The sequence below is a fragment of the Salvelinus alpinus genome, chromosome 24, assembly GCF_045679555.1.
Source record: "Salvelinus alpinus chromosome 24, SLU_Salpinus.1, whole genome shotgun sequence".
Taxonomy (NCBI): domain Eukaryota; kingdom Metazoa; phylum Chordata; class Actinopteri; order Salmoniformes; family Salmonidae; genus Salvelinus; species Salvelinus alpinus.
Window position 1 is genome coordinate 32886158 of NC_092109.1, and position 24975 is coordinate 32911132.

Genomic DNA, 24975 nt, shown 5'->3' on the forward strand with positions numbered 1-24975 from the left:
AACTCTAACCCAACAATGCAGTAATCAATAACAATGTAATACTACAAATAACAAGGTAGAACAAACTCTAACCCATCAATGCAGTAATCAATAACAATGTAATACTACAAATAACAAGGTAGAACAAACTCTAACCCAACAATGCAGTAATCAATAACAATGTAATACTACAAATAACAAGGTAGAACAAAAACACACGAGATATAAAAATAAGAAGAACACGATGAAGTAAGTAAGCATACTATATACACGGTCAGATCCAGTAGCATATTTACAATGTTCAGGAATATAAGGGTAAGGTGACTAGGCAACACAATATAAGATAAAACAGAGTAGGAGCAGCTTGTATGCGAGTGGGTGTACGTGTGTGTGTAGAGCCACTTTAAATGTATGTGCATATTATTGTGAGTGAGAAAATGATGGAGTGAGGGTTTGTGTGTGTGTTGGTGTGACAGTGTGTGTGTTGGAGTGACAGTGTGAGTGAGTGTGTAGGACCCTGTGAGTGTGCATAGAGACAGTGCACAAATAAGAATATAATACAAGGGACAACTCAGATAGTACATGTAGCTATTTTGTTAGCTATTTCGTTAGCTATTTTGTTAGCTATTTAGCAGTCTTATGGCATGGGAGATAGAAGCTGTTCAGGAGCCTGTTGGTGTCAGACTTGATGCACCGGAACTGCTTGCTGTGCAGAAGAACAGTGTATGACTTGTGTATGACTTGTTGGTCTGGAGTCTTTAACGACTTTCCGGGCCTTCCTTTCACACAACCTGATATAGAGGTCCTGGATGGCCGGGGTTTGGATGGCTGAGGTTTGGGGTTTGAGTGTGGTTAATTTTATCGAAATCTAAAGGCACAACCTAGATTCGAGCCGATGTCTTAAATAGTAGTGGAACATGTTATTACTCGTGGAACGTGTTATTACTCGTGGAACGTGTTATTACTCGTGGAACGTGTTACTACATGTTATTACTCGCGGAACATGTTATTACTCGTGGAACATGTTATTACTCGTGGAACATGTTATTACTCGTGGAACATGTTATTACTCGTGGAACATGTTATTACATGGTATTACTCATGGAACATGTTATTACTCGTGGAACATGTTATTACTCGCGGAACATGTTATTACTCGTGGAACATGTTATTACTCGTGGAACATGTTATTACTCGTGGAACGTGTTACTACATGTTATTACTCGTGGAACATGTTATTACTCGTGGAACATGTTATTACTCGTGGAACGTGTTACTACATGTTATTACTCGCGGAACATGTTATTACTCGTGGAACATGTTATTACTCGTGGAACATGTTATTACTCGTGGAACGTGTTACTACATGTTATTACTCGTGGAACATGTTATTACTCGTGGAACGTGTTACTACATGTTATTACTCGTGGAACATGTTATTACTCGTGGAACATGGTATTACATGGTATTACTCATGGAACATGTTATTACTCGTGGAACGTGTTACTACATGTTATTACTCGTGGAACATGTTATTACTCGTGGAACGTGTTACTACATGTTATTACTCGTGGAACATGTTATTACTCGTGGAACGTGTTACTACATGTTATTACTCGCGGAACATGTTATTACTCGTGGAACATGTTATTACTCGTGGAACATGTTATTACTCGTGGAACATGGTATTACATGGTATTACTCATGGAACATGTTATTACTCGTGGAACGTGTTACTACATGTTATTACTCGCGGAACATGTTATTACTCGTGGAACATGTTATTACTCGTGGAACATGTTATTACTCGTGGAACGTGTTACTACATGTTATTACTCGCGGAACATGTTATTACTCGTGGAACATGTTATTACATGGTATTACTCATGGAACATGTTATTACTCGTGGAACATGGTATTACATGGTATTACTCGTGGAACATGTTATTACATGGTATTACTCATGGAACATGTTATTACTCGTGGAACATGTTATTACATGGTATTACTCATGGAACGTGTTATTACTCGTGGAACATGTTATTACTCTTGGAATGTGTTATTACATGTTATTACTCATGGAACATGTTATTACTCGTGGAACATGTTATTACATGGTATTACTCGTGGAACATGTTATTACTCGTGGAACATGTTATTACATGGTATTACTCATGGAACATGTTATTACTCGTGGAACATGTTATTACATGTTATTACTCATGGAACGTGTTATTACTCGTGGAACATGTTATTACTCGTGGAATGTGTTATTACATGTTATTACTCATGGAACATGTTATTACTCGTGGAACATGTTATTACTCGCGGAACATGTTATTACTCGCGGAACATTTTATTACCCGTGGAACATGTTATTACATGTTATTACTCGCGGAACATGTTATTACCCGTGGAACATGTTATTACTCGTGGAACATGTTATTACTCGTGGAACATGTTATTACTCGTGGAACATGTTATTACATGTTATTACTCGCGGAACATGTTATTACTCGTGGAACATGTTATTACTCATGGAACATGTTATTACCCGTGGAACATGTTATTACTCATGGAACATGTTATTACTCGTGGAACATGTTATTACTCGTGGAAGAGACACACTTTTCATTTTCGTCAAAAACAACTTTGTATTGAATGAGTAACTTTGATTTGATGGCCTGCACATGCACAGTTTGGTGCGAGACAACCGTTAGACCCGATGACGTGTATCTACACATGAGCTTAGCTAACCAACTTAACCATGACATCGCCTACAAGTGTGATATGGGATTTCTATTGGAGAAGCAGTTTCTGCCTATCTTCATACTGTACTGTCTTTGGCGATATCATGGAGGCCTGGTTCATTAATAGCAGCTGTGACCCAGTCTCAAAGGCCATGATATTTGGAAGGCATGTCTGGTTAATGTCAGGAGCCAGTAGACAACACTTGAAGCCTGACACAAACCAAACACTCCCACAGCTTTAAGGGAAGGGCAATATTTGTTTGTGACCTTTCTGCATTAGGATGGTGTAATCATTACTGCGTCTTGTCCTTGCAGTGAGTTTACTTACTGTAGAAGCAGTTTCAAAATGAAAACTGATAGAAAAACTGAAACTCATAGAATATACACGTATGTTAACAATTTCCAAAGCATTTGTTTCTGGTTGTAAGAGACCTCAACAATTCTAACGCTGTCTGAAAACAGAAGATTACAATACTTCACGAAAAGGGCAAAAATATAACAAAGAACAGAATGGGAGGGTTAGGTCTGATAGAGAGGTGCTGGCAGGGATCGCTAGGTCACATGAGCCAAACATTCCATATTTCCAACAACTCAACACCACTTGAAATTTACATTGACCATCTGCGTCCAAAAATGTTCTCTCGTTGTCATATGCACATGTTGGCATATGTATTTACATAGAAAGGTGAACAGTGAATTTGTATGTGTTAGTCATTTAGCAGATGCTCTTATCCAAAGCGACTTACGGTTAGTGCATTCATCTTAAAAACCTCTACCGACCCACCCTCCCGGATCCGGGATCCTCCTCATCAGAATTAATACATGCATTAACAGGGCAGGGCAACGCTGACTAGCATAGCCTAGCCTTGCGCCACAGGGATATCATATAATATAATTTCATGAAATCACAAGTCCAATACAGCAAATGAAAGATAAACATCTTGTGAATCCAGCCAACATTTCCGATTTTTAAAATGTTTTCCAGCGAATATACTGTATATACTGTATATTTATGTTAGCTCACCACAATAGCCAAACACACAACGCCATTTTTTCACCGCAAACATAGCTTTCACAAAACCCACAAATAGAGATCAAATTAATCACTAACCTTTGAACAACTTCATCAGATGACAGTCTTATAACATCATGTTATACAATACATTTATGTTTTGTTCGAAAATGTGCATATTTATAGCTACAAATCCTGGTTTTACATTGGTGCCATGATCATAAATGGCACCATAAAAGCCAGAATAATTACAGAGAGCAACGTGAAATACATAAATACTCATCATAAAACATTTATGAAAAATACATGTTGTACAGCAAATGAAAGATAAATATCTTGTGAATCCAGCCAATATTTCCAATTTTTTAAGTGTTTTACAGCAAAAACACAACATATATTTATGTTAGCTCACCACAATATCCAAAAATACACCGCCATTTTTCCACCGCAAAGGTAGCTTTCACAAAACCCACAAATAGAGATAAAATTAATCACTAACCTTTGAACAACTTCATCAGATGACAGTCTTATAACATCATGTTATACAATACATTTATGTTTTGTTCGAAAATGTGCATATTTATAGCTACAAATCCTGGTTTTACATTGTGAATATGGCGCCAAAATGCACCAAATTGTCCGGAGAAATTTTGGACAGTCACGTAATCTAACCAAAAAACTCATCATAAACTTTGCTAAAAAATACATGTTGTACAGCAAATGAAAGATACACTGGTTCTTAATGCAACCGCTGTGTTAGATTTTAAAAAATAACTTTAGTACAAAGTACAGCATGCAATAATCTGAGACAGCGCCCAGCCATTCTCCGCCATGTTGGAGCCAACATATTCCACACAAATACGAAATAACATCATAAATATTCGCTTACCTTTGATGATCTTCCATCAGAATGTAGTGCAGGGAGTCCTAGTTCCACAATAAATCGTTGCTTTGTTTTAGAATGTCAATTTCTTCTGTCGAATTAGCAACTTTGTCTAGCATGGTGGAGCGCACATGTCCATGAACACTTGGCGCATGGAACGAAAAATTCCCCAAAAATTCCAAAAGTCATAATAAATAAACGTAGAATAAACTGGTGCCCCCTATTTCCAAGAGGTTTTAAGATAGCTAGGTGAGACAACCACATTATCACAGTCATAATAAGTAATCCTTTTTATTATTTTTTATTTTTTTACAAATAGGCCTACTTACAACAAAAAACATGTTTGCATTTCTCAAATTTAAATAGCATTCTTTGTCATTGACAACATGAAAGAATGCAGTACAGTTCTACTCCATTGACTTCCAGTAGTCAAAACCCTCCTTCCTTTGACATTGATCCCAGTGAAGACTGGGATGTAAACCAGCTACAATTAAATAGAATTATACAGAAAGAAAAATTATACAGAACATTGCATGTCCCTATACTATAGTTGTCATGCTCACAACAGTAGCGTAGGGTCATGGGTCATAGTAGGGTCATAGGAAATGACCCCTTGGCCTGGACAGATGGAACAGGAACCTAGAGCTTGTGCACAGTTACTGTCTGTTTGAGATTGTCTCTGAGTACAACAGCTCATCTGGAATTGCTGTATAATAAATGTGTAGTGGGCAGTCATATTTGACAAACATTACATATGATATTATTAATACCTCACATGTGACTCGTAATGAGACTAAGCAATTAGCCTATTAAAATGTTAACCTGACTCCATAAAGATAATTAAAATATACAAGCAAGCATGAGGCAATGAGCTGACGTTGACTAGCAATAATTGGTCTGAGAATTGTCTATATCAAAGGCAGATATTTAATTAACATTGTACAATGAATGAATTCACATACAAGGCATAAAGCTTAAGTTACAAAGCATTAACAACCATTACAAAGCATACTTCTAGGCATATAGATCCTAAGGTTAACTTACAGGACAAAGCATGAACAAAGAGATGGTTACTAGGCTAGAAGCCTAGAAGCCCAGGAAATTAGAATTGATAATCTAGCCTTCCTCCATGGACTGGATACAGGATAAGAGAGAGAACAAAAGTTTTTCATTCCATTTATAACATCTGAAGGTGTAACCTTGCAACCCAAAACCAACCACTATTGACCAATCAAACAATACCAAGTTTACAGTAACCTCAACACTCCCAGTGTCTGGTGGAAAGCAGACTGACTCAGGTTTTCCTCTAGGATTTTGCTTGTGCTTAGCTCCATTCTGTTGATTTTTGTATCCTGAAATCCTCCCCAGTGTCACACCCTGATCTGTTTCACCTGTCTTTGTGCCTGTCTCCACCCCCTTCCAGGTGTCGCCCATTTCCCCATTATCCCCTGTGTATTTATACCTGTGTTCTCTGTTTGTCTGTTGCCAGTTCGATTTGTTTCGTGACACCTACCAGCATTTGTTCCCCTGCTCCTGTCTGTTCTTGCTCCTGTTTTCTAGTCCTTCCCGGTTTTGACCGTTCTGCCTGCCCTGAGACTGCCTGCCGTTCTGGACCTTTTGCACCCTCTCTGGATTACTGACCTCCGTCTGCCTTTGACCTGTTATTTGCCTGGCCCTGTACTAGAGATAAACTTTTGTTTCTTCGACACTGTCTGCATCTGGGTCATACCTGAAACCTGATACCCAGTCCTTAATGATTATAAGCATACCCATAACATGATGCAGCCACCACTATGCTTGAAAACATGGAGAGTGTGTTGTATTGGATTTGCCCCAAACATAACACTTTGTATTCAAAACAAAATGTGAATTTCTTTGCCACATGTTTCGCAGTATTACTGTAGTGCCTTTTTGCAAACAGAATGCATGTTTTAAAATATTTGTATTATGTACAGGCTTCCTTCTTTTCACTCTGTCAATTAGGTTAGTATTGTGGAATAACTGCAATGTTGTTGATCCATACTCAGTTTTCTTCTATCACAACCATTGAACTCTGTAACTGTTTTAAAATCCCCATTACCCTTATGGTATAAGGGCACAAGGCGAGACCCAGATGCAGACCCGGGAGGCTTATGGTTTGAGTCTTGATATTTATTAAACAATCCAAAAGGGGTAGGCAAGAGAATGGTCGTGGACAGGCAAAAGGTCAAAACCAGTTCAGAGTCCAGGAGGTACAGATTGGCAGGCAGGCTCGAGGTCAGGGCAGGCAGAATGGTCAGGCAGGTGGGTACAGAGTCCAGAAAAACAGGCAAGGGTCAAAAACCAGGAGGACTAGCAAAAGAGAATAGAGGCAGGAGTACGGGGAAAATGCTGGTTGACTTGAAAGGCATACAAGACGAACTGGCACAGAGAGACAGGAAACACAGGGATATATACACCACGGAAATAAGCGACACCTGGAGGGGGTGGAGACAATCACCAGACAGGTGAAACAGATCAGGGTGTGACACATGGTGAAATCCCTGAGCAGTTTCCTTCCTCTCCAGCAACTGAGTTAGGAAGGACGCCTGTATCTTTGTAGTGACTGGGTGTATTTATACACCCTCCAAAGTGTAATTAAAAGCTTCACCATGCTCAAATGGATATTCAATGTCTGCTTTTTCAAATGTTTACCCATCTAACAATAGGTGCCCTTCTTTGCAAGGCATTGAAACACCTCCCTGGTTTTTGTGGTTGAATCTGTATTTGAAATTCACTGCTCAACTGAGGGACCTTACAGATAATTGTATGCGTGGGGTACAGAGATGAGGTAGTCATTCAAAAATCATGTTAAACTTATTATGTGACTTGTTAAACCCATTTTTACACCTGATCTTATTTAGGCTTTCAGTAACAAAGTGGTTGAATACTTATTGACTCAAGACATTTCAGCTTCACATTTGTAATTAATTTAAAAAAAATGGTGTGTAGGCCAGTGACAAAAAAAATCTAAATTTGATCCATTTTAAATTCAGGCTGTAACACAATTTCTTGGGGAATAAGTCAAGGGGTGTGAATACTTTCTGAAGGCACTGTATATGAAGTCAGGGATCTGCTACCTCAGAGCAACTGAATAACTAGAAAACCAGCATAACACCCTCAGGGCGTGTGTGTGCGTGCGTGCGTGCGTAGAGCAAGATAGACAGACATCTTTTAACTTTTTTTCTACAGTATATAATCCTCTGTCGTTGTGGTTCATGTATTTGTTGCCTGGTGTGGCTTCTTTATGTATTTTAAATTGTCAAATAATATATAATTTCCATTACAACATGTAAGTGCTTTGTTATTTCATCTGACTAAGTACCCTTAATAATACTTTATTGAAATCTCACCACCAACAGCACTGCCTTGACAGTGAAAGTGCATTTCATTTAGAAGGACTGGTTGACACTTTGGGGCACGGTCTGTAAAGAGGAAATGTGACCGCACTAAAATGCACAGCAAAAAGGAAACTGAGAGCAAAAGGCAACTGAAGGGATATATAACTGTCACTTAGTTAGACAAACTGCTTTGAAGAAGCAATGGAGGGGTGCAGACACCTTTCGTAGTCTTGTGATTTTCCACATCTTATGACAAGACTGCTGTGGTCAATTCAAGAGGGTAAGACCTTTTTTTATTAGTATGATATAACATAGTTTGGTAGACTGGTTGTGGTGTCATTTCTTAATGACTCATGTACTGTATCTAATAAATTATGAAATTATAAAACCAGTCAATGTTTTTAAACTCAATTTGCAAGTGCAAAACAGTGCAATCTCTAATTGTGTTTGAGATAACTGTTGACATGTATTTGATACCTGGGAAAACAGCCACCAACACACTTTAATCTCTGTCTGATGGGTAATCATTTGGCTGGGATTATCTTTTCCTTTCATCATGAATAATCAGATAGATAATGTATGTGGAGGGTGAATTAGTATTGCCATATTGCAGGTTCTTGTGTCACAAAAATGTTTTGTTTGTATTATCATCAGTAAGCAAACAATTGAATAGTGAATTGCTAAAGGCCTACTCTCAACTGGGTTTTGGGGGTTTTCATGACTATACCAATGCTCTTGTTTTAAGGTGGGGCAGGAAGCACACAAACTAAAAGCTTTCATAAAAGAGGAAGAGACTTTCTTAGCTTGTTGACTGGAGCAGGGTAGCTGCCTGCCTGAGGACTAACAGACTCATCAGAGGACTCTGTTGGAAGGTTGCCCAACAGAATAGAGAACACAGACATTCTTCTAAATCCCACACCTCATCACAGTCTCACTGTGTATGTTTCAACGGAGGAGAGTACAGAGAGGACTGTTGGAGAGAGAACCAGAGGAGGATGAAGTCTATCAAATTAGATCAGTCGGCGACAGTCGATGAGCTTACGGAGGCCTGCATCAAAGCATTTGGTCAGGATTACTCTCCCTTTGCCTCTCTCCTGGTGTAAATAGTTGCAGACAGTACATGCTTAGATAACATTTTCATTGTTGTTTGGTTGTACAACTGCAGTAGTTGCCTATATATAAATGATTTACACAATATGTGGCAGCTTGCCTTGTACAGTGAAGCTCATCCATGTATCTCGGTCTCTCCTCTCCTGGTAGATTATGAAGGCAGGCTGAATGATGAGTCTCTGGTCCGGATGTTTCTCATGATGCATCCATGGTACCTCTCCTCTGCTGACCTGGCCAAGAAACTCTCCAGCAAGTATCCTTTCAGATGAATGACACACCACTGTTCTCTTAAATGTATGTCCCGAGATGCTAGCAGAGATTTATTTTTTCCATAATAGTGATGGGCCTAAGGATTACTAGACCAGGGGTTTCAAATGCTTTTGGTGGAAATTTTTGTGGAATTTTGTTCCTTAACCACACAACAGGTCGCTGGAGGAAAACTGTCTGCCTGAACTCAGGTCACAAATCTGCCATCTTATCAAGTGAGTGAATACAGCATAGAAAATCATGGAGCCACAGAGGAAGCACTGCTATAGGTCTTAGTCGTGAGATAGATTCTGTGCTTGTTTGTCAACATTAACACATGTACTGTAGGTACAGTATATGATTTCCCTGTAAGCAATGTGGAAGCATGTGATCTCCATGTAGACATATGATCTCCGTGTACAGTGGCAAGAAAAAATATGTGAACCCTTTGGAAATACCTGGATTTCTGCATAAATTGGTCATAAAATTTGATCTGATCTTCATCTAGGTCACAACAATAGAGAAACACACTCTGCTTAAACTAATAACACACAAACAATGATATGTTTTCATGTCTTTATTGAACACACCGTGTAAACATTCACTCTGCAGGTTGGAAAAAGTATGTGAACCCTTGGATTTAATAACTGGTTGACCCTCCTTTGGCAGCAAAAACCTCAACCAAATGTTTTCTATAGTTGCGGATCAGAACTGCAAAACGGTCAGGAGGAATTTTGGACCATTCCTCTTTACAAAACTGTTTCAGTTCAGCAATATTCCTGGGATGTCTGGTGTGAACTGCTCTCTTGATGTCATGCCACAGCATCTCAATCGGGTTGAGGTCAGGACTCTGACTGGGCCACTCCAGAAGGCGTATTTTCTTCTGTTGAAGCCATTCTCTTGTTGATTTACTTCTATGTTTTGGGTCATTGTCCTGTTGCATCACCCAACTTCTGTTGAGCTTCAATTGGCGGACAGATAGCCTAACATTCTCCTGCAAAATGTCTTTATAAACTTGGGAATTCATTTTTACGTCGATGATAGCAAACTGTCCAGGCCCTGAGTCAGCAAAGCAGCCCCGAACCATGATGCTCCCTCCACCATACTTTACAATTGGGTAGGTTTTGATGTTGGTGTGCTTTGCCTTTTTTCTCCACACACAGTGTTGCATGTTCCTTCCAAACAACTCAATTGTAGTTTCATCTGTCCACAGAATATTTTGCCAGACACTTGGATTCTTCTTAACCTCATTGAGCATTCTGCACTGTGCTCTTGCAGTCATCTTTGCAGGATGGCCACTCCTAGGGAGAGTAGCAACAGTGCTGAACTTTCTCCATTTATAGACAATTTGTCTTACCGTGGACTGATGACCATCAAGGCTTTTAGAGATACTTTTGTAACCCTTTCCAGCTTTATGCTAGTCAACAATTCTTAATCTTTGGTCTTCTGAGATCTCTTTTGTTCGCGGCATGGTTCACATCAGGCCATGCTTCCTGTGAATAGCAAACTCAAATTTTGTGAATGTTTTATATAGTGCAAGGCAGCTCGAACCAACATCTCCAATCTCGTCTCATTGATTGGACTCCAGGTTAGCTGACTTCTGACTCCAATTAGCTTTTGGAGAAGTCATTAGCCTACTGGTTGACATACTTTCTCCAACCTATACTGTAAATGTTTAAATGATGTATTCAATACAGACAATAAAAATACAATAATTTGTTTGTTATTAGTTTAAGCACACTATGTGTCACGTTCCTGGCCTGTTTTATGTTATTTTTGTATGTGTTTAGTTGGTCAGGGCGTGAGTTGGGGTGGGCATTCTATGTTTTGTGTTTCTATGTTTAGGTCACTTGTAATTAGCCTTATATGGTTCTCAATCAGAGACAGGTGTTTGACGTTTTCCTCTGATTGAGAACCATATATAGGTTGGCTGTTTCACACTGTTTGTTTGTGGGTGATTGTCTCCTGTGTTTGTGTCTGCGCACCACACGGGATTGTTTCGGTTGTTTTCGTTTTGATGTAGTCTGTTTCCTGCTCGTGTGTTCTTCGTGTTGTTATGTAAGTTCCATGTTCAGGTTTCGTCTACGTTGTCCGTTTGTTATTTTGTAATCATTTCAAGTTTTTGTTTTTTGTTCTTGTTTAAATAAATTCATTATGTCTACATACCTCGCTGCGTATTGGTCCACCGATCCTTCTCTCCTCTCCTCTTCCGAGGAGGAGGAGGACGACACCCGTTACAGAATCACCCACCAACCTAGGACCAAGCGGCGGGGGAGAGCTCAACAGAGCAACCAGGACTCGTGGACTTGGGACGAAGTATTGGAGGGAAAAGGACACTGGGCGCACATTGGGGAATATCGCCGCGCTCGTGAGGAGATGGAGGCAGCGAGAGCCCAACAGCGGTGGTATGAGGAGGCAGCAAGGAGACGTGGCTGGAAGCCTGAAAAGCCCATGAGTACTACCCAAAAATTTCTTGGGGGGGGCTAAGAGGTAGTGGGCCAAGGGCAGGTAGGAGACCTGCGCCCACTTCCCAGGCTAACCGTGGAGAGCGGAAGTACGGGCAGACACCGTGTTACGCAGTAGAGTGCACGGTGTCTCCTGTACGTGTGCATAGCCCGGTGCGGGTTATTCCACCTCCCCGCACTGGTAGGGCTAGATTGGGCATTGAGCCAGGTGTCATGAGGCCGGCTCAACGCGTCTGGTCTCCAGTGCGTCTCCTCGGGCCGGCATACATGGCACCTGCCTTACGCATGGTTTCCCCGGTTCGCCTACATAGCCCGGTGCGGGTTATTCCACCTCCCCGCACTGGTCGGGCGACCGGGAGCATTCAACCAGGTAAGGTTGGGCAGGCTCAATGCTCAAGAGAGCCAGTACGCCTGCACGGTCCGGTATTTCCGGTGCCACCTCCCCGCCCCAGCCTAGTACCAACAGTGCCTACACCACGCACCAGGCTTCCAGTGCGTTTTCAGAGCCCTGTTCCTCCTCCACGCACTCTGCCTATGGTGCGTGTCTCCAGCCCAGTGCCTCCAGTTCCGGCACCACGCACTAAGCCACCTGTGCGTCTCCAGAGCCCTGTACACACTGTTTCTTCTCCCCGTACTAATCCTGATGTGCGTGCCCTCAGCCCGGTGCCACCAGTGCCGGTACCACGCACCAGGCCTAGAGTGCGCCACGAGAGTCCAGTGTGCCCTGTTGTTGTTCCCCGCACTAGCCTGAAGGTGCGTGTCCTTAGCCCGGTACCTCCAGTTCCGGTACCACGCACCAGGCCTATAGTGCGTCTCAGCCGGCCAGAGTCTGCCGTCTGCCCAGCGGCGCCTGAACTGCCCGTCTGCCCAGCGGCGCCTGAACTGCCCGTCTGCCCAGCGGCGCCTGAACTGCCCGTCTGCCCAGCGGCGCCTGAACTGCCCGTCTGCCATACGCCGTCTGAACTGTCAATCGCCATCACGGTTGACAACTCCATTGTGTCCTCCTCCCAGAGTGCTAAGAACCTTGGCGTGATCCTGGACAACACCCTGTCGTTCTCAACTAACATCAAGGCGGTGACCCGTTCCTGTAGGTTCATGCTCTACAACATTCGCAGAGTACGACCCTGCCTCACGCAGGAAGCGGCGCAGGTCCTAATCCAGGCACTTGTCATCTCCCGTCTGGATTACTGCAACTCGCTGTTGGCTGGGCTCCCTGCCTGTGCCATTAAACCCCTACAACTCATCCAGAACGCCGCAGCCCGTCTGGTGTTCAACTTTCCCAAGTTCTCTCACGTCACCCCGCTCCTCCGCTCTCTCCACTGGCTTCCAGTTGAAGCTCGCATCCGCTACAAGACCATGGTGCTTGCCTACGGAGCTGTGAGGGGAACGGCACCTCCGTACCTTCAGGCTCTGACCAGGCCCTACACCCAAACAAGGGCACTGCGTTCATCCACCTCTGGCCTGCTCGCCTCCCTACCTCTGAGGAAGTACAGTTCCCGCTCAGCCCAGTCAAAACTGTTCGCTGCTCTGGCACCCCAATGGTGGAACAAACTCCCTCACAACGCCAGGTCAGCGGAGTCAATCACCACCTTCCGGAGACACCTGAAACCCCACCTCTTTAAGGAATACCTAGGATAGGATAAAGTAATCCTTCTAACCCCCCTCCCTTAAAAGAGTTAGATGCACTATTGTAAAGTGGTTGTTCCACTGGATATCATAAGGTGAATGCACCAATTTGTAAGTCGCTCTGGATAAGAGCGTCTGCTAAATGACTTAAATGTAAATGTAAACTGTCCGTCTGCCATGAGCCTGCAAAGCCGCCCGTCTGCCATGAGCCTACAGAGCCGTCCGCCAGACAGGAGCCGCTAGAGCCGTCCGCCAGACAGGAGCCGCTAGAGCCTTCCGCTAGACCGGATCAGCCAGAGCCTTCCGCCAGACCGGATCAGCCAGAGCCTTCCGCCAGACCGGATCAGCCAGAGCCTTCCGCCAGACCGGATCAGCCAGAGCCTTCCGCCAGACCGGATCAGCCAGAGCCTTCCGCCAGACCGGATCAGCCAGAGCCTTCCGCCAGACCGGATCAGCCAGAGCCTTCCGCCAGACCGGATCAGCCAGAGCCTTCAGCCAGCCATGACCGTCCAGAGCCGTCAGCGAGCCATGACCGTCCAGAGCCGTCAGCGAGCCATGACCGTCCAGAGCCGTCAGCGAGCCATGACCGTCCAGAGCCGTCAGCGAGCCATGACCGTCCAGAGCCGTCAGCGAGCCATGACCGTCCAGAGCCGTCAGCGAGCCATGACCGTCCAGAGCCGTCAGCGAGCCATGACCGTCCAGAGCCGTCAGCGAGCCATGACCGTCCAGAGCCTTCCGCCAGCCAAGAGCGTCCAGAGCCAGCCAGCCAGGATCCGCCAGTCATTCTGGTGTTGCCCCTCATTCTGGTGTTGCCCCTCATTCTGGTGTTGCCCCTCATTCCGGTGTTGCCCCTCATTCCGGTGCTGCTCCTTATCCTGATGATGCCCCTTAATTTAGGTGGGGTTATTTGGAGGGTGGGCATTGTGAGGGGGATAAAAAAGTGGGGATGTATTATGGTGGGATGGGAACCACGCCCAGAGCCTGAGCCACCACCGTGGACAGATGCCCACCCAGACCCTCCCCTAGACTTTTGGTGGTGCGTCCGGAGTTCGCACCTTGAGGGGGGGGTTCTGTCACGTTCCTGACCTGTTTTATGTTATTTTTGTATGTGTTTAGTTGGTCAGGGCGTGAGTTGGGGTGGGCATTCTATGTTTTGTGTTTCTATGTTTAGGTCACTTGTAATTAGCCTTATATGGTTCTCAATCAGAGACAGGTGTTAGTTCTCTTCCGAGGAGGAGGAGGACGACACCCGTTACAGAATGTTTGTTTATTGTTGTGACTTAGATGAAGATCAGATCAAATTTGATGACCAATTTATCCAAAAATCCAGGTAATTCCAAAGGGTTCACATACTTTTTCTTGCCACTGTAGGTATATGATCTCCATGTAGACATATGATCTCCATGTAGACATATGATCTCCATGTAGGTATATGATCTCCATGTAGACATATGATCTCCATGTAGGTCTATGATCTCCATGTAGACATATGATCTCCATGTAGACATATGATCTCCATGTAGACATATGATCTCCATGTAGGTATATGATCTCCATGTAGACATATGATCTCCATGTAGGTATATGATCTCCATGTAGGTATATGATCTCCATGTAGACATATGATCTCCATGTAGACATATGATCTCCATGTAGGTATATGATCTCCATGTAGACATATGATCTCCATGTAGACATATGATCTCCATGTAGACATATGATCTCCATGTAGACATATGATCTCCATGTAGACATATGATCTCCATGTAGACATATGATCTCCATGTAGGTATATGATCTCCATGTAGGTATATGATCTCCATGTAGACATATGATCTCCATGTAGACATATGATCTCCATGTAGGTATATGATTTCCATGTAGGTATACAATCTCCATGTAGGTATATGATTTCCATACTCTCTGGCTCCGAGCCAGAAATGACAACACTAACTTCTCCTGTCCTACCTTTCTGTCCCTGTAAACCCCGCATCTCCTCTCCATACTGCACCGTAAGGTACTGGATCAGCGAGTTCCCAGCAGAGTTTGACCTGAACCCAGAGCTGGCAGAGCAGATCAGAGGGCTGAAGGAGCAGCTGGCTCAGCAGGGAGAGGAGCACCAGAGCACACTCATCAACGTTGACAGTGTGTAAGTGCCCCCTGTCTTCAGCCAGGCAATCATACAAGCATTGTAGCAGCTAACCAGCCAGGAAGGCATAGTCTCCTCCACAGTGACACAGTGACAGCTTAGCATTCAATGATACAGTAGAACAGTTTTCAGAGTGCATGAGTGCATCTACATTCGGCCACTCTCGCAGTACTTCTACTGATAGTTGAGCTTCCTTTCTTATTTTCCCTAGGCCGTCATATGAGTGGAGTAGGCAGGTGAGCCAACCAGCTCAGTCTGATTTCAAGAAGAGGAAGACGTCTCTCCTCTTTGATCACCTGGACTCATCTGAACTAGCAGAGCACCTCACCTACATGGAGTATAAGTCCTTCTGTCGGATACTGGTGAGTGGGTGGCCAGCAGGTGGCTCTGTTCGCCAGCTTCGTTATGGGTCTCACCCAGGTGACTTTGCTTTTGGCTGAATTATGCAGTAGTTGTTGTATTTGTGGTTTAAGTAAGATAGACTGTGTGTTTGCATATTGGACATTGTTTTTAAAATGGTCCCTTGCCCTCCAGTTCCAGGACTACCACAGCTTTGTGATGCATGGCTGCACAGTGGATAACCCCATCCTGGAACGCTTCATCACCCTCTTCAACAGCGTGTCTCAGTGGATCCAGCTGATGGTGCTCAGCAAGCCCACCGCCCCCCAGAGGGCTGCAGTCATCTCCCACTTTATTAGGGTCGCACAGGTCAGTCAATCAATTCCCTGTCCCAAGTCAATGAATCAACTCCCAGTCCCAGGTCAATGAATCAACTCCCAGTCCCAGTTCAATGAATCAACTCCCAGTCCCAGTTCAATGAATCAACTCCCAGTCCCAGGTCAATGAATCAACTCCCAGTCCCAGTTCAATGAATCAACTCCCAGTCCCAGGTCAATGAATCAACTCCCAGTCCCAGGTCAATGAATCAACTCCCAGTCCCAGGTCAATGAATCACTCCCAGTCCCAGGTCAATGAATCAACTCCCAGGTCAGAAAAGCTCAACTACCAGGTCAGAAAGAGTCAACTTCCAGGTCACAAAGGGTCAACTCCCAAATCAGAAAGCGTAAACTCCCAGCTCAGAAAGAGTCAACTACCAGGTCAAAAAATAATCACCAACCTGGTCTAAGAGCATTTCATATTATTCTGTATGTACTGTATATCCAAGACATTCCATTTAGAATGATGTTACATTTCGTATGGTATGTATTAATGTGTTAGAATATGCTGTGAATTTGAAATATTTAGGATCTGTTACGAATTCCAATTTGTTGTGGCTAATGTTAGCTAGGTGGCTAATGTTAACATTAGCTAGCTGGCTAGCATTAGTTAGTCTAAGAGTTAAGGATAGGGGTTAGGGTTAAGGTTAAGGTTACAGGGTTAGGGGAAGGTTAGCTAAAAGGCTTAAGTTTAGGGTTAAGGTTAGGGGAAGGGTTAGCTAATATGCTAGGACGTTGCAAAGTAGCTAAAAAGTAGTAACTAGTTGAAAAGTTGTTTATTAGCTGAAATGCTCAAGTTAGCTGTGTTCTGTCTTATGTAACCATATTAAACATAACATATCATACTAATTTGAGTGTTTCGCGGATGTACCTTACTATCTTACTATGAGATCAGGCTGAACTACCGAGTCAGAAAAAGTCAGCTACCAGGTCAGAAAGAGTCCACTCCCTGTTAACTGAGTCATCTCCCAAGTCAGTGTGAATCATCCCTCAGATAAAGAGAAGTCCATTAGTGCCACTGCTTCTCAGTGAATGGAATCCAAACTCCCTCTAGAAGTTGGTCTGTCTTGTGTTCCATGCAATTTTTTGTTGGCTCCTTTAGGGCTAAGATGGGTTATATTTTTGTATCTGGTCTCTGTAGAGGTTGTTACAGCTGCAGAACTTCAACACTCTGATGGCAGTAGTGGGGGGTCTCAGTAACAGCTCCATCTCACGCCTCAAAGACACACAGTCACACATCAGCAACGATGTGAGCAAGGTAAACAGTTTCGATCATAATTATTTTATTTTATTTACTTACCAATTACAACTAAACATTTGCATTTTGAATGTAGATCTACGTCAAAATGTGACCTATTATTTGGCTCTAGCTATGTGATGTCCAACATTATGTGACATCCTTATTGCCTCAGGTGTTCAACAACCTGGTGGAGCTTGTGACATCCTGTGGGAACTATAGCCAGTACCGCCAGCGCTTCTCAGAGAGCACAGGCTTCCGTTTCCCCATCCTGGGCGTGCACCTCAAGGACCTGATTGCTGTGCACGTAGCCCTGCCCGACTGGAGTGACCGGGAGAAGACGCAGGTCAACCTGGCCAAGACCCAACAGCTGTATGCCATCCTCCAGGAGCTTGCGCTGATCCAGACCATGCCACCCAGCGTCGATGCCAACATGGACCTGCTCAACCTGCTCATGGTCTGGCCCTGTTGACTGATACTGTACGACTTGGTAGATTTGTTTAACCTGTTGGCATTTGATTGAACAGTTTGTGTTTGGGTCCTTTCAGGTGTCTCTGGACCAGTATCACTCAGAGGAAGAGATCTATCAGCTGTCCCTGCAGAGGGAGCCCCGCACAGCCAGGCCATTGGTGAGTGTGTGTCAGGGACACATGGACACAGACACAGACATGGCCACGGACACAGACACAGAGCTTGTATGTAATCTAGAGGAAATATTAATTATTGTCAAATATTTATTTTGGTTTGCCAGTCTACCCCAAGCCCACCTATGATAGAAGAGTGGGCATCTTCAGTGAAGCCCAAAGCTGACCCCACCATCATCAGTAAACACATACAGAAGATGGTAGAGGTAGGCTGTTCAACATATTTGAAATATGAAATGTAATTATAAAAGATGGCAATGAGAACTTAAATTTGGTCATTTTTCAGTCTGTGTTTAAGAATTTTGACACTGATGGAGACGGCTACGTCACTCAGGAGGAATTTGAGATCATTAGGACTAACTTCCCATACCTCTGCAAGTTTGACGACCTGGATAAGAATCAGTGAGTATGACAAGTCATAACTATTGATAGCCAACATTTCAACTATCTTTAGATCCACAAGTCACACAGAGCATCTTGCTATTACTGTAATATCAACCTTTGACCCCTCACCCTCTCAGGGACGGCAGAATAAGTCAGGAGGAGATGATTGACTATTTCACCAAGGCCAGCTCTTTACTGAACAGCAAGATGGGGTTCATCCACACATTTTCAGAGAAGCCCTGCATGAAGCCTATGCGTTGCCATCACTGTAAAGGCATGGTAAGTACAATGATGCCTATGCTTCAACTGTGTACAACTCCATGTAAAAGCTATTAGAAACAAAAAATATATAATCATAAGTAAATAAATATGAAACAATTACGTATAAACCAATTATTATAAGGACCTGTATATACAAATGATGTTAAGGTACCCATATTATAGGAAGCACATATTGTGACCAGAATAGTGGATATTTTGGAATAAGGTATTTAGAGGACACCATTTTGGATGTGGAAAGATACTGGTTCTATTGGTGACATTGCTTAACAAAACAAAGAACTGACTTCCTGATCTCACATTTTCTGATGGCTTCCACCCAAACACAACAGTTCTGTTTCCTTTTTTCAAGTGTTTCGTTCTGTCTCTCACTCATGTTTAGTCTGTTATTCTGAGGACACTTCATTTAATTTCCTTTCATACTGTAGCCTATGGTGCCCCACTTCAGGTCTGTTCTGTACTTATCATTGTGAACCAATCAAGCTGTCAGCAGTTGACTCTTGTTGACTCCTGAGAAAGCTGAAGTGACAGTTACAAACAAGACTTAATTAACTGCTCACTGTTGACGAAAGGCTTTGAAATTAATGCATGTGAAATTTGGATAAAAAGATTATTCAACAATCAGTTTCATTTACAAAGTCACCATTAACCTGTCTTTTTTTCTAATGCTAAATATGATATGTAACAGATGTATTGTATTTTTCAGATGTGGAGATTTTACAAACAAAGATACAAGTGTAAAGGTACACAAATAAAATGATCTCTGTCGGGTATTCTGCACCTATCGCACCCCACGCACAATGTTGTGTAATGTTGACCAACATTATATTGCTTATTTGCTTATTTATATTTCAGGATTCAGTTATTTACCAGATACTCTTGCTCATTGAGACAGACACTGATTAGTGTACACAGTAAGAAGTTGAGCAAAACCTTTCCAAAACCTTTCCAAGACCTTTCCAAGACACATTGTGTAGTTAAACACAAAAGCCATATTACAATGCCTATAGGAAGCCAAGGCTAGATATATAACAATACAATAGCAATGCCAGTACCAATGCTGTCTGTTTTCAGATGTAAGAGATTCAACCCCTCTTCTCTATTCTAGCCTGTGGGGTGAGCTGCCACAAAGATTGTCGCAGCCGCCTTGCTGTGGAGTGCCGCAAACGAACACAGAGCACCTGTCACGAATACCATTCTCCCCAACACTCCCGTTCCTTCAGTGTGCCTACTATAGCTCAGCCGCTACACACTGTACAACATACAGGTACAAGCACACCTCCCAATTCACCTCTCTTTTCCTTTATGTTCAAATCTTTACCTGGATGTTTCAAACTTACTGTAGTCTTGAAGCACAAGGACTGGTACAGTACTTTGTACAGCTTGTTGCAGTTAGGTATGGTTAGGTATGGTTAGGTATGGTATATTTAGCCAATTTAGTGCATATTATCTCATGTCAGTAGCTGGCACAAATAAGCTTTTGCTCCTGTCCAATCTACTTGAAACATTGTCATAGTAATAAAGATTAATGGCTCACTCTCACATTAATATATTCATATTCATAAGCCTATAAGCTTTTATACCGTAGATCAGGGGTCAGCAATAGGTGGCCCACGGGCCAAAATCAGTCCACGAGTGATTTTTTTGGGTCCCCCCCAAAAATTGCGGATTCTCGTTTTTTGGTCAGAAAAGACTTAAATCACCAGGAATTCAGCTCAATATTTGTTTAATTTGGGAAATATGTTCAACAAGTATTACCACGAATACAAAAAAAGACGTGATCATATCTCAATGTCATCAAGGTATGAACTTATTGTTATTTTTAAATACAATCTCTTTTTGGGCTTAGTTGTGGTCAATTTACAGTGTACAAATTATTATAATTACGGTCCGTTCAGTGGCTGAATCTAGTTTTCTACCGTAGACCTCTTGGTATAACCATGAACAGATACAGTGGGGAGAACAAGTATTTGATACACTGCCGATTTTGCAGGTTTTCCTACTTACAAAGCATGTAGAGGTCTGTAATATTTATCATAGGTACACTTCAACTGTGAGAGACGGAATCTAAAACAAAAATCCAGAAAATCACATTGTATGATTTTTAAGTAATTAATTTGCATTTTATTGCATGACATAAGTATTTGATACATCAGAAAAGCAGAACTTAATATTTGGTACAGAAACCTTTGTTTGCAATTACAGAGATCATACGTTTCCTGGAGTTCTTGACCAGGTTTGCACACACTGCAGCAGGGATTTTGTCCCACTCCTCCATACAGACCTTCTCCAGATCCTTCAGGTTTCGGGGCTGTCGCTGGGCAATACGGACTTTCAGCGCCCTCCAAAGATTTTCTATTGGGTTCAGGTCTGGAGACTGGCTAGGCCACTCCAGGACCTTGAGATGCTTCTTACGGAGCCACTCCTTAGTTTCCCTGGCTGTGTGTTTCGGGTCGTTGTCATGCTGGAAGACCCAGCCACGACCCATCTTCAATGCTCTTACTGAGGGAAGGAGGTTGTTGGCCAAGATCTCGCGATACATGGCCCCATCCATCCTCCCCTCAATACGGTGCAGTCGTCCTGTCCCCTTTGCAGAAAAGCATCCCCAAAGAATGATGTTTCCACCTCCATGCTTCACGGTTGGGATGGTGTTCTTGGGGTTGTACTCATCCTTCTTCTTCCTCCAAACACGTCGAGTGGAGTTTAGACCAAAAAGCTCAATTTTTGTCTCATCAGACCACATGACCTTCTCCCATTCTTCCTCTGGATCATCCAGATGGTCATTGGCAAACTTCAGACGGGCCTGGACATGCCCTGGCTTGAGCAGGGGGACCTTGCGTGCGCTGCAGTATTTTAATCCATGACGGCATAGTGTGTTACTAATGGTTTTCTTTGAGACTGTGGTCCCAGCTCTCTTCAGGTCATTGACCAGGTCCTGCCGTGTAGTTCTGGGCTGATCCCTCACCTTCCTCATGATCATTGATGCCCCACGAGGTGAGATCTTGCATGGAGCCCCAGACCGAGGATGATTGACAGTCATCTTGAACTTCTTCCATTTTCTAATAATTGCGCCAACAGTTGTTGCCTTCTCACCAAGCTGCTTGCCTATTGTCCTGTAGCCCATCCCAGCCTTGTGCAGGTCTACAATTTTATCCCTGATGTCCTTACACAGCTCTCTGGTCTTGGCCATTGTGGAGAGGTTGGAGTCTGTTTGATTGAGTGTGTGGACAGGTGTCTTTTATACAGGTAACGAGTTCAAGCAGGTGCAGTTAATACAGGTAATGAGTGGAGAACAGGAGGGCTTCTTAAAGAAAAACGAACAGGTCTGTGAGAGCCGGAATTCTTACTGGTTGGAAGGTGATCAAATACTTATGTCTTGCAATAAAATGCAAATTAATTACTTAAAAATCATACAATGTGATTTTCTGGATTTTTGTTTTAGATTCCGTCTCTCACAGTTGAAGTGTACCTATGATAAAAATTACAGACCTCTACATGCTTTGTAAGTAGGAAAACCTGCAAAATCGGCAGTGTATCAAATACTTGTTCTCCCCACTGTACATAGTTACCATAGTTACAGGTGTGTATTTTTACTCAGTGCAAATGCTTTTGAACGCTGCTGTTCTCCAATATGGCTGATGTGGTGCCCTTAACACAGATAGACTTTGTTCTCTCTCCCCAGTCATTACAGAGGAAGCTCCTGACTCCCTGGGGGATGAAGTGTTTGATGTCCACCTTTGAGGAGGTAAGAGGTGTAGGAGAATACAGGGTATATGTGTTGGAGTAATCCAAGTGCAAGAAAAGGTTCTGGTCAGAATTGGAGCATTATGCTCTGTCTGCAGGTGTTTTGAAGTGGTCTCTAAGCATATCATATCTAAGCACATCCCGTTTAGATTGCATTTCTATATTTTCCTTGAATTAATTTTGTAGTCTACTTACTAGTTAATTTTTATATCAGAATGAAGACCAACATTGAGGACAAAAACAACAATGACTGCCCATGTTCCCGGCCGCAACGGCACTCTGAAGATCTCAGTGTGATGGAAACGTAATGATCCTGTTTGAAGATACAACGGATGTTAGAGACTTTCACATTTTCCAGTTTAAGAGCATTTCGCATCTGAGGAAGGATTTTTTAAATTTTCTGATTGATTCATCCTTCATCTGATTGATTCATCCTTCAACATCATATTATTTGCTCACAGCTTTCACAGTAGGTAAACCTACAGTATATGCATATCCCTGTGTGTATTTGTATGTGGTTCATGACTGCAGAAGATTGCTTCTCCACTAGATGAGGCTGTTTGTGTGTCACAACACTGGATAGTGTAGGCTACCACTGCCTTTTTACATTCCCTGTTTTTAGTGTTTCCCTGTTTGTGTGTCACAACACTGGATAGTGTAGGCTACCACTGCCTTTTTACATTCCCTGTTTTTAGTGTGTTCCTGTTTGTGTGTCACAACACTGGATAGTGTAGGCTACCACTGCCTTTTTACATTCCCTGTTTTTAGTGTTTCCCTGTTTGTGTGTCACAACACTGGATAGTGTAGGCTACCACTGCCTTTTTACATTCCCTGTTTTTAGTGTTTTCCTGTTTGTGTGTCACAACACTGGATAGTGTAGACTACCACTGCCTTTTTACATTCCCTGTTTTTAGTGTTTCCCTGTTTGTGTGTCACAACACTGGATAGTGTAGGCTACCACTGCCTTTTTACATTCCCTGTTTTTAGTGTTTCCCTGTTTGTGTGTCACAACACTGGATAGTGTAGACTACCACTGCCTTTTTACATTCCCTGTTTTTAGTGTTTCCCTGTTTGTGTGTCACAACACTGGATAGTGTAGGCTACCACTGCCTTTTTACATTTCCTGTTTGTGTGGTCTAGTTGAGTAGGAAAAATGTGGGAGTGGATTGTTAATGACAAGATCAATTGAGGTTATTTCCTCAACTAGACAATCCTGTGGTACAATTTAAAAGACCTACATACTGTAATTATTTTAGAATATAAAATTATAAATATAGTAATATCATTGTACAGAAACTACTCCACACGTTTGTTCTACCTTTATACATATGGGCTTCAGTGACACTGTAAAATGGGAGAGCAGCACAAATACAGGCTACATTTTAAACTATCATTTTGAAATATATTCCAAACTGATCAAAACTAATGAATGTGGTGTCATGTAAAAATATTGTGATTTATCCTAAATAAATGTCATGCTCTGAAACCCAGTTTAAATTCCTTATTTCCACTTTCTAACAGATTCCAATTTAAAGCATTTTGTTGCAATGAACTTTTGTAGATACTGTGAGAATAAAAGATATTGATCGTGATGGAGGCAAGTAACCTGGCGGCATTGGGCCAGTACCCAAAAGGTAGCTGGTTCAAATCCCTGAACTGAATCGGTGAAAGCTCTTTCCATCTGCCCCTAATTGCTCCTGTAAGTCACTCTGGATAAGAGCGTCTGCAAAATGATGTAAATGTTTAACACTTTGTGCTGTCCTTATTTGAACCACTCATTTTGCAAACTCACAGCCTTCAGGTGTTGATGACTCCTGCCAACTGTGGTAGGCTACCTGGGTCCAGCTGAGGATTTGTCACCATAGTAACTCCACACCGGGTATCCTGTAGGCTATTACTGGCCTGTGACAACTGAAGCCATCTCACAATGGCTAGTCCTGTTCCTATTGTGGTAGCGTTCCCTATAGTGGAGAGTGGAGTTAGTTGAGCCAAAGGGTTAAGTTGAGCCACCCTTGTTTCTAGGAAACCATACTGTGATGATCCTCCTCATGTCCACTGTCACCTCATCTAAAACAGGGCCTTAGTATCAATAATCAGACATTGCAAACGGGTTAATGATTTATAAGAAACACATTTATTAATTGTAATTGTGTGGTTAGCGATGCTCTTCTGATTGATAATCATCTGTGAAAGAGAGAAGAAACTTGTGTTAGAGTTTATTGACATGTGTGCTGTATAAACACGTGTCTATGAACTGAACATGTTGTAATGTAGTTAATGCATTATGAATGTTAGTTGATCATTGTGTCAAGTCTTCCTCCCATTTGCTGATGCATTGTGGGTATGTGTACTTAAATCATGTCACATCAAACTGCTGGGTTTTGGTTGAAGA

At 42.7% G+C, this 24975-nt stretch overlaps 1 protein-coding gene across 1 annotated transcript; it reads left to right on the forward strand.

Annotated features, from left to right (window-relative positions):
- Window positions 1–8126: 8126 nt before the first annotated feature.
- Window positions 8127–24069, forward strand: rasgrp2 (RAS guanyl releasing protein 2 (calcium and DAG-regulated)). The gene is made up of 17 exons (XM_071364595.1): window positions 8127–8263; window positions 8729–9048; window positions 9244–9346; window positions 9519–9575; window positions 15448–15579; window positions 15791–15941; window positions 16114–16287; window positions 17437–17553; window positions 17708–17989; window positions 18081–18161; window positions 18284–18382; window positions 18463–18578; window positions 18698–18839; window positions 19546–19582; window positions 19948–20106; window positions 22522–22584; window positions 22798–24069. The coding sequence occupies exons 2-16, from the start codon at window positions 8979–8981 to the stop codon at window positions 22578–22580; spliced, it is 1779 nt and encodes a 592-aa protein (XP_071220696.1). The 5' UTR covers window positions 8127–8263; window positions 8729–8978; the 3' UTR covers window positions 22581–22584; window positions 22798–24069.
- Window positions 24070–24975: the final 906 nt, after the last annotated feature.

What these genes read in the sequence shown, in the direction of transcription:
- rasgrp2 (XM_071364595.1), top strand. Translation starts at nt 8,979, where the DNA reads ATGAAGTCTATCAAATTAGATCAGTCGGCGACAGTCGATGAGCTTACG. An exon ending in CAAATCTGCCATCTTATCAA is followed by an intron (nt 9,576 to 15,447) that starts GTGAGTGAATAC and finishes CTGCACCGTAAG; the next exon opens with GTACTGGATCAGCGAGTTCC. An exon ending in GCCATCACTGTAAAGGCATG is followed by an intron (nt 18,840 to 19,545) that starts GTAAGTACAATG and finishes TGTATTTTTCAG; the next exon opens with ATGTGGAGATTTTACAAACA.